General features: G+C 37.9%; 1 protein-coding gene across 1 annotated transcript; it reads right to left on the bottom strand.

The window, feature by feature from the left end:
- Positions 1-27: 27 nt before the first annotated feature.
- On the bottom strand, positions 28-8,870 carry usp39 (ubiquitin specific peptidase 39). The gene is made up of 13 exons (XM_061986298.1): positions 8,678-8,870; positions 7,640-7,718; positions 7,450-7,544; positions 7,247-7,383; positions 6,968-7,120; positions 6,654-6,879; positions 6,489-6,563; positions 6,288-6,355; positions 2,284-2,472; positions 2,007-2,149; positions 1,735-1,870; positions 1,560-1,646; positions 28-218 (listed from the first exon to the last, which is right to left on the bottom strand). Exons 1-13 carry the CDS (start codon positions 8,739-8,741, stop codon positions 165-167), a joined length of 1,506 nt encoding a protein of 501 aa, XP_061842282.1. The 5' UTR covers positions 8,742-8,870; the 3' UTR covers positions 28-164.
- Positions 8,871-11,022: the final 2,152 nt, after the last annotated feature.

Here is an 11,022-nt window from a genome sequence, read left to right as displayed (position 1 = left end):
ACATTTATTTGGTAAGATGTACAAACAACAGGTAGAAGCAGGTTTATTTAGAAACGTCATAATAAAAATACAAACTGTGGGGAAAAAAAGAACATGATTCCAAATTTTTTGTTTGTGACTAAGTAAAATGTCCTGTCTTTATCTTGTGATGCTCCTTTCAACCCCTACGCACCTGTGTGGTTGTTTGTGTCCTTACCACTCTCCTGTCTCTTCCAAATCTACAAAAGATACAAATGTAATAATGTAATCGAAGCCCTGAAGATACCACTGGAGGGGGATTCATATTTTTTTCTTAATATTCAGTCTCAAACAAAAATATCAAGCATGTAATATTTAAAAAAGTTTAACTCCTTTGAAGGCCTTTTGATCAGACTCATGTGACATGGTTCCATCTATCCATTTTCTAATGCTTGTCACTTTCGGGTCACGGGTGTTGGAGCCTATCTCACGTAAATGAGTAAAATAACTAATGTTATGCAAAAGTATACTAATTGACAACTGTGACATCATTTGATCAAAGTACCTTCAGGTGGTTAAAATAAAAACATTACATGTTTGATGATTTTTGTTTAGGGCTGAAGTTAATTGAGACATTTAAGCAATAAATACAAAACAAAATATGAATGCAAAATGTTTTCATGCCCTTTGAAAAATGAAGGACTTTTATGTCCTGTTTAGCGTTGGGGTATTATTAAATACTTGCCTGTGTATCATACACGAGAAATAATTGGACAATGAAATTTAATATAAAACCCTAAAAATCACGTATAATGGCGTAACCGCAAAAATGATGGCAAAAATATACTGAAAAGACAAAGTCAGCCTTTGTGATTAAAAAAATAGACCTCAATAAATGTCAAATTTATTGATAAAGTGGTCTAACAAAATATTTAAAAAAATTTATTTTGTAAATTAGAAGTGGTCTGTTTCAGGCACTTTTGAAGTAACATTTGAATATTCTTAAGTGTTAATATAGCAAAGGTGATTTTGCGCAGCAGATGCACTTAATACGTTTTTTAAAACATTAACACGTGTAAATAGAAGTTAACTGCTGTGAAACGACCACAAATCGCTATAGTTTATAATAAATGACTATGCACATGTTAATACTTGACCATTATTGCTAAATATGATTCCACTTGCTTGTAGTTTCCAGTATAATTTATATCTATTTGTGCTTTTATCTAAGCTTGGATATATGCTTTTCTCTTCTCAGTCTTCCTCTCTTGACACTATGGCCTTTCTTTTAAAATAAGACGTCCAAAAATTAATCGATATATGCTGACTGAACTGAGCTCAAATGAGGTACGCTGACATTTTCTACTGAGGTCTTGTGTGATATCATGCATTATTATTTTACATACATTTTGTGAAAATATGAATATGATGGAAGAGAATGTCAAGATTTTTTAAGTTTTAATCGTAGCATTTTTGTTGCAGAGTGACTGCTTGAAAACATATCATAATGTTGATACACTAGTGACCTATGAAAAATGCTAATAGTGCTAATACTGCTTCCGCTCCATTTAATTTCACCAACTCACGTACACAAAACTTACCTGTATGTAGGCCTCTGATAGTGTAATCATCTGCGGAAGGATGTCAATCACTTGAAGGTCCTGCATCTCGTACCACTTCCCAGTTCCCTGATAAATGACCCAAACAAGTTTAAACATGACACTTTCAGAGTTGCTTATTGTTGTCAAAGGGCAACAAAGGTCTGTGTGAACCTACATGATGCAAGACATGTATTCTGTAGGCTCCTTCAGTTGGTTTCCCATCATGCACGACGTTAGCAACAAGGTCATAAGTTGTGTTCTTCTCCGTGATTTGGGCCTCTTCTGTCAAGTACTCACGAAGGTCAACATTCCTGATGAAAAGAATACAAATAAAAAAAAACAAATACGACACCGTCCAGTTTAAAAAACCTTCCCATAATAACAATGATTGGTTCTGTCAAATCTTTTGACTAAAGCTCTTTGCTTGAGTGCATGACAAACACTTACGTGATGGGGAAGTTGACTATGGTGGGGTTCTTTTCAACAAAGAAGTTATTCTTTGTGAACCTTTTGATGCAAAAGATGAGGTACGGTGGAAGTTTGGTCAGCTGGAACCTTTTCAGGAAATTTTCCTTGTAAGTTTTGTACTCCTGAAAGTACATCAAATAGAAACCTGCTTTTTTAAATACTGTTATTAAACTGAGCATCGACAGAAAATCCACCAATATGTGTTTGATTTAACTGTTGACTAAAACCACTGATGAAAATATCAATGGAACGTTACCTTCTCTGTACCGCCATTAAACTTGGACAGGATGTTGAAGAGAGGGACCTGTGGTATAATAAGCTGCTCCTTTTCATCCTTGTACAACGGGGCAGTGGGAAGGTCAAGCGTCAAGAATAAGAACGTTGACTCAGACATCTGCTCCTGGTACTCCTCCGTCAAGAGCAGCGCATCCTTCTCCTCTGGCGTCTGTAAAAAGATTTTTTTACATTTTAGGGGTTTGAAGTTGAAATAACCTAATGTGACCTTTGGTGATCCCCGGACGGCTTTAGCAAAAATAGATGGGTCTCAAAATGTGGAAATATGTTCGTCAATACGTAACAGTCTGTATTCATATAATGCAGTCAAACTTGGGTCTTTGTTAGTAATGTGTTCCAAAAAGTCTGACAAAATACAAGAACGTTTTCTTATAGGAAATAATGTAAATTCAGGTATTTAATTTATTATCATTCATTTCAGACACCCAAAATATGAAAAGCAAACACATTTTACAGAGATTATTTTTCACATGCAGAAAACTATGTGAAACACCTATAACTAGGGAGGTATAATGTTATGATTTTAACAATACCAATACATCGATATTCTTTATCGATACTTATATTCATCGGTACTTTATGTAATTGGTGTAAATAAAGATGTGGAAAATAGCATTTTTCATTCCCATTTTAATTAGCACAAGAGGTTGTACACTACCAACACCATGTAACAACAGTATTTTAATAACACCTGCTTTTTACTGTAAGTCTTAAACAAGTTAACTATGTTTGCAGTGCAAGGTGTAATGCAGTTGTTATGTCATCACCTTGCATGCATCCTCCGCTGCTGCCATTTCTAATATAAAGTAGCATACAGTTCTAACTTATATCTGTCAGTAAGCTCGCTATAGAAGTGCTAAAACCTACAACAAAGATGGCATGAAGAAGACACAGTCTAAGTGGAGGCACGTAAATAAGACCCGTCCACAAAACAGAACATTCTGAAGAGACGATCAAAAAGCATCTTAAAACAGTCTGTAAAACTATCTTTGCAAAATGTTGACCAAATAACCACCATTATATGATGTAAACCACAAGGAAGTGTTTTAAATGTAGAAAAAAATCATAATATGACTCCTTTGAGAGGACGGTAAATGAAGGGCTGTATAGGTCGTGAGTAAAGCGCGTTCACTTCAAACTGACGCTAACACTTATTAGCGTGCGTTAATTTGACGGAATTTTAAGGAGGACATATTGTTGTGTTACAAACTTATGTGTGGTGTTGCTTCCTTTTTTGTGATTATTCCGAGGTGATTATCAGATCCTACCAGTTTATTTGTTTTATGAGTAGCAGCAGCGCCAAAAGTGAATGTGACGACGGTATAATTCAGGCATGTGAGCACCATTTGAGAAAAAAAGAGGAAAACTGACGAAAAAAAGGACTATTTCTATCGGCACAAAATTATGCCAAGCAAGCGAAAACAGTTTTTTAAATTTAAATCTACATTTCCTGCAATTGGGTGTATTTCTACATTATATTTTACCTTTAGATTTATTCTCATCCAACAACCTCTTTTGGCTGTCTTTTTGACACTTAGGTTTCCCATGTAATGCACCTCAGAAACTTTTGTAGATAATTTACTAACATTATTATCATTGAAAATGTAATGTAAAATTGTATAACATGCATGCAAAGAACACCTCGATTTACATCAGTCACTTCAAAAATATATATTTCCTCGCTGGTTACTAATAAATGCTCTATAACTACAACTGGTTTGAGACTTGGGGTGTAAAAGGCAGTAATCATCCAAATATGATTAGCAGCAAAGTAGAAAGCCGTCAACGTTGTGGCTCAGAGAGCGAACGCAGGCGACAACAGGTAAGCTTGCAAAGTGATGCTAACTATGCTAATGAGCGAGCTTGTTTCGGCGCCCCTGATCGTCTCCCTGCAAGTATCAGCGGCTGAGGCAAGTGTTAAACAAATTTTGTTGAGGTCCTATTTTTTTTATATTGTAGTGGGTTTACATAATTCACCCACAGAACTCTTGTTTTTTGTTAGAGTTCCGGTCGGACCGGTTTCCGGACACATTTCCGGTGTTATGTGTTGTTGCTGCCCTATTGATGATAAGAAAAAGTCTGAATGTAATTAAAACAATTAGTTCCATATTTTGACACTCCTTCAAATCCCGTCCTTACACGTTACAGTATTTCATTAAAAAACATGGAATTGATATTTTGACGGGAAAATGAATGTCTAAAAATACAGATTTCCGCATTTTCGCACACATTTCACATGCCTGATAATTACAACGGTCAGCTGGATGAAAAAAATACAAATAACCGTATCATTAACGGTCCTACTGGACTGACCCAATTAGAAAACTGTACCAAAAAAAATTGTACTTGATATACATCCTTACATATGACTAATGAATTAAATCGATAAGTAAAAATTGAACATCACTTTTTTCCTTTATTGTAGACCCTTGTTGGCAAAGACTGCGAGGAGCAGAGAGGGAGGAGGGGACACTACCCTTGTATTTCGCTTTGAGTTCTTTCTTGAATTCAATTTTTCACCTTCTTTATCAAAGTGCTGGCAACCGCATGGTGGGTCATTTTGCAGGTGCACTCAATAAAAACAAAGGACAGTGCCAGAGTATGCTTTAAACTGAGAAGTAGGAATTTCAGAGTTCCTAGTTGGAACGAACCCCGAGGTCAGATAGATAGAAGCGCCTGTAATATCCATTATTAGCACTTCTGACTAGTTTTTGCCACACTTAATCAGCCATATATATGTTACTGGACACATATATGGTAATGTTATTGTAGTGTATATTACATTACATTTCATGTGGTATTTGTGTACTACATCGATAGCAATGGCATCATTGTGTTTCCTCTCCATCAACCGTGTTTAAAGGTTGCAGAATGGCCACGTATTTGTCCAGAACTTTGTGTTCATAAAAGACACGCGCAAGGATAGCGACCTCGTTACTGGGACGCTAATAACTTGGCTGTGACGTCATTCTCAGCTCACTTCCAGTGTCTGATGTAAAAGGAACGCAGCACTCACTCCATTCCGTGAAATGATACATTGGGCAAACTGACTTTAGTTACATGCCATGTTTGGCCATAAGTTAACCAAGACACCATATGAAAACTAGGTGAAAATGTTTGACAAAACCTGATACCTCATACGAAAGGTCGGGTGTACGAAAACCATGGTTAGGATGTACAAATAATTACAACTTGGATTGATTTGAGTACAGGGTTTCTCCTACATGTAAAGGCCAAGGCAAGATTACTGCCGCCACACCTTCAAAATACGTTGGTTTTTTTTTTTTACATGAAAACACTTTTTAACATGAAAATAAATTTAAGTGAAATATTGTATGAATGGATATCCCATATATGGTCTATTATTTACATAGTATTGGCTATAATAAGTTTGAAAAACAGATTAAATATCATAAAAACCTTCCTCATTGCTTTATTTTGAAGGAAAAAACTTCTAATTAATCTAAAGCATCTAAATTGCCTGTCAGAAGTGGGACAGCAGCTGATTGCACACCTAAATGAGTTGACACTCGGCAAAAGTAAGGAGAGAAAGTTGAAGAGAAAGGTATTCTAAGCTAATTGTTGCATTTCTTGTTTGAGCCAGTGTAAACTACCCTAAAATCTTTCGACATTATTACCGACAATAACGTCTAACTTTACACTCTGTGCGTCTTCGGACCTCCGTTTGGACATCGCTGTGTAGAGTGTGCATTTATTCCCGTGCGTGTGTGGGTTTTCTCCGTACACTCCAGTTTCCTCCCACATTCCAAAAAATTAATATCTATGGACAATTTGCAGTCTTAATTAAGCTAACATGCATATTCTTGGAACGTGGGAGGAAACTGGAGTGTCCGGAGAAAACCCACACTCGCACGGGGATAAATGCACACTCTACACAGCGATGTCCAAACGGAGGTTTGAATCTAGGGGAAACCCTGGAGGAGTTGAAATTAAGTCAGAACTCACCAAATCCGGGTGTGGTAGTTTCTTTGAGAAAATTCGCATGGAGCCTTGAAATGCTTTTGTAATGATTGCTAGAATGACAGAGAAACACACATTGAATCATATGAATTACTACATTATTATATATGATGGATTACACTTAGATTCAAATAAAAAGAAACAACAGTCCCAGCTCAGACAATGCAAATGTTTCCCCACACTCACTTGGCTTTTTCTTTGTGCCTCCAAGAGCGCCATGCAGAGCATTTAAAAACCAAGTCATAAAGTCTACAGCGTCACCTACATGACAGACGTAGAAGATGTATGTATGTTAGCTCCATAAAACAGCAAGTCAGTTCACTTCTTATTCTTCACAAAGATAATTCCAACCTTGTTTGGTGATTTGGAAGTTTTTCTTGCTGCAAAGCACCACAGCCTGGAGCATCTCATGGGGTGACACGTGGGCCTTGAAGTTTCTTGGATTCCAAAGTTTGCGCATCAGCTCGCCAAAGCGCTGCACCAAGAGGAACATGATGTCTCCCGGTGGTCTGCGGATCCCTCTGTAATTTTCTTCCTCCAGAAAGTAGTTCCGCAGTGGTGGAACGTTGGAAAAGGCCTTGAAAATTCAAAGCGGTCAAATTAAATTTTAATTTTCTTTTAATTTATTTTAATTACAGTTAAAGAAATGGTTGTGTTTTTCATACCTGTAAGACCACATTGGCATAGTCATTGGCTTTGATGTTGTTGAGGCCAACAATCCCTGGCAGGTAGGTGGTTCCATCATAGGCTCTGTAAAGTTTGCCCTGCTTGTCAAGACCTGAAATGTGCTGCTTGGTGAATGTTGGCTTCAGCACATACTGTAGAAGCATAAATGACAACAAATTACATATTCACATAATAAAAGGTAAACACATTGCACAATCTAGTCAGATGCAACACAAGCAACATCTTAAAAAGTGAATGTATCCAAATGCTTGACTCACCGTGATGTCCTCTAAAGAAGAGTCAATGATCTCATAGTTGTCCGGCAGACAATAAAACTTGAGCGTGTGCAGATTGAGGAACACATGGTGGGTGAATTGGACACTGTGGGTGTACGCGTGGGATTTCAGACCTCGGCCTACATAAGGAAGCCAGTCAGTACTTTAGTGTAATAAGAAAAAAGTGATGTTTAAGTGAGACATACCTTGAAAGTACTTCCCGCATATAAGACAGGCATACACGTTGATGTGGGAGAGAGAGATGGAGCAGAGCTTCTCAAAGTCAAAGTCCAACACACTCCTGATGTATAAACATACAAAGTAAGAGGTGAGCTGGGTATTTATAAGTATCTTGAACTCATGCTTAATTATCATAAACATTTAAATGCATCTTGCCTGTTTATGGTGTCAAGATATGGACAGTGCCGGCTTCTCCGATCTTCTACTACACGTCCTCGTCCTATTTTGACTGGCACTGCAACATCAAGTATGGTTATGATTTAAGTTTATTTCAAATATGCATACAGTTAGTAGGGATCGAACAAATTATTTATTAGATTTAATTTTTTTATTATATAATAAAAGTGAGCTTTTGCTAAACCAAATATTGTGTGTTTTTTTCCATATACAACAACCTATCTGGACTCGATAAGTGAATCGATAAGGAATCGGTTCGATAAGAGGATTTGATAATAGGCTCGAACTCAATAATTTCTTATCAAACACCATCCCTAGTAGTAGTGAGGTGTGATCTGGGGTGGAGGTCTAGAAGTAACCTGACTAGCTTGTTCTGGAATGTTTGGAGTCTAGATTTGAGGGTTTTGGAGGTGCTGGGGGTACCAGGAGGTTACTTACTGTTCTCAATTTGTAACACAATAATAAATACAACCGTTCTCTTAAATAAATCGTTAAGTATTGATTCGCATAATGAGATTAATAAGATGTTCTCATTTTCAATAAGGTACAAGATGTTTATCTGGATTATTCTTCCTTGTACTTTATAAACAATATAGGCTTGAACGGTTTCTGGATCGTATTAGTACATTGTTTGACTTCTTTGCTTAATCCATTCCATAACTTAATTCCACATACTGATATGCTAAAGTGTTAATGTGTTGTAAATTCACACACACACCTTTTACGTTACAATATTATATTATTGTTATATTTAAAAAAAAACGCTGCTAGCTAAGCATGCTAGCCAGTAAACCTAGCTGTTGATTAGATGCAAGACTTATTTTCATCGTTCGAACAAGTTTATTGTTGAGAAAAGGTTTTTGCATAATATTCCGTACACAGTTGTTATGTTGTACAGTTGTTATGTTGTACAATTGTTATGTTGGTATCAACTAAACTAGCATTTCCCTGCTTGTAATGCTAGCTTACTCGCTAATCGACTGTGGGCTGCTGGGAAGTAACGTGAATAAAACTCACCTCCGTCCTCCTCGTCGTCGTCTTCGTCCACCTCATCTTCTCTTTCTCGCTTCAAAGAAACCATTGCAGCTCATAAAACACAGGCTTCGTGTCGAATAAATGAGAATATACAACTTTATTTCTGGACAAATGAATGGGTGAAGGACCAATGTGAAACACCACGGAACGCGCCGGAAGCCGCCATGTTACGTCACTACAGTAGCATAATAGTGGATGAACAAAAAACTAACCAAGCGTTTACAAAAGATTCACGAATACCTACAGGTACTATTCGGTGTTAACGGTTGGATAAATTATATTTTACATGTGTAAGATTAACTCGGAACATTTTTTAAGCTATAGTCATCATTATTAGAGAATAAAATGAACAATTAACTCACGTTAATTAACTATCTCTGTTCCATATTGCAATAATGTTGTCCTAAATACTTTTAAAAACTTTTTAAAATGCCATCCATTCATCCATCTTCTTCCGCTTATCCGAGGTCGGGTCGCGGGGGCAGCAGCCTAAGCAGGGAAGCCCAGACTTCCCTCTCCCCAGCCACTTCGTCCAGCTCCTCCCGGGGGATCCCGAGGCGTTCCCAGGCCAGCCGGGAGACATAGTCTTCCCAACGTGTCCTGGGTCTTCCCTGTGGCCTCCTACCGGTCGGACGTGCCCGAAACACCTTCCTAGGGAGGCGTTCGGGTGGCATCCTGACCAGATACCCGAACCACCTCATCTGGCTCCTCTCGATGTGGAGGAGCAGCGGCTTTACTTTGAGCTCCCCCCAGATGACAGAGCTTCTCACCCGATCTCTAAGGGAGAGCCCCGCCACCCGGCGGAGGAAACTCATTTCGGCCGCTTATACCCGTGATCTTGTCCTTTCGGTCATGACCCAAAGCTCATGACCATAGGTGAGGATGGGAATGTAGATCGACCGGTAAATCGAGAGCTTTGCCTTCCGGCTCAGCTCCTTCTTCACCACAACGGATCGATACAGCGTCCGCATTACTGAAGACGCCGCACCGATCCGCCTGTCAATCTCACGATCCACTCTTCCCTCACTCGTGAACAAGACTACTAGGTACTTGAACTCCTCCACTTGGGGCAAGATCTCCTCCCCAACCCGGAGATGGCACTCCACCCTTTTCCGGGCGAGAACCATGGACTCGGACTTGGAGGTGCTTATTCCCATCCCAGTCGCTTCACACTTTTTAAAACTTTTTAAAATGTTCTTACAAATTTTGCCTCCATCTATTTAAACACAGGCAACACTTTGTGCTCATATACACGTGTACTGCTCTGGTAATGGGTACATTCGCACCCACCTGCACAAATGTACTTCAAAATGTAACAATCAAAATAAATATGACTTTTTTTGTTGTGTTTACTAGGGCATGCATATATAATATGCATTAGTTTGACCATTTAAAATCAACGATAACAAAAAGGAGATGCTTGGAAATAGCATAAAAATGCCCCAAAAACTTGGAAAAACGCGATTTATAGCGTTACTTTTTGGTGTAATCATCATGAGTGTTTCTTTTATATTTTGATAAACCATCATATTTATGTATTACTACATTTAAATAGGTATTGATCAATCTTTAAGCTGTGTGTGTTTGATTTCAGTTTGCTTTTGACATCTTATTTAGAATTGTAGTTGAAACTTTTACAACCGTGTGTTGCGCTCATGATGGCGTAACCAAACTAGATTTCATTTAATGATCTTATTTTGAATATTTATTCAATTTTTTACATTTAGTATATTTAAATATTCATTTATAAACATTGAATACATTTCAAATGTCAATAAAATGCAATTGCCTTCATCTTATAGGGCAGACCTGGGCACATTAAGGCCCGGGGGCCACATGCGGCCCGTTGAGCTTTTCAATCTGGCCCGTTGGACATTCCCAAATAATTTTTTTAGATCTTTAAGATGGAAACTGCAGCTGCCATTATGATGTGCAGTCATGTTTTCTAATGACCGTAAGTCTTCAACTATACAAAGTATTTCAATGGTTGGAATCTGCGCTTATGGATGATATACTAGTTACTATGGATAGAATTAGTTACTATGGTCATCTAATTAGTTACTATGGTAATCTACGTCACAGCAGCTCAGACGAGGCACCAAGCAGTGTGGGCGGGAAGACTTTCCACAGACGCGAAAGGAGATTTTCACAACAAAGTTCTAAAGCTTAGTGATGTATAGAATGGAATATAATAGAACATACTTTATTGATCCCTGGGGGAAATTCAGCAAATATCAGATGTATCAAATTGTAGGTGGGTTTATTTTGTACCCTTCGCGTTCATATTTCACTGTTTGTTGAGTTTCACTATATTGTAAAATATGTCG

Source organism: Nerophis lumbriciformis, linkage group LG12 (genome assembly GCF_033978685.3).
Source record: "Nerophis lumbriciformis linkage group LG12, RoL_Nlum_v2.1, whole genome shotgun sequence".
NCBI classification, from domain to species: Eukaryota; Metazoa; Chordata; class Actinopteri; order Syngnathiformes; family Syngnathidae; genus Nerophis; species Nerophis lumbriciformis.
This window is presented reverse-complemented; position numbering and strand designations above follow the sequence as displayed.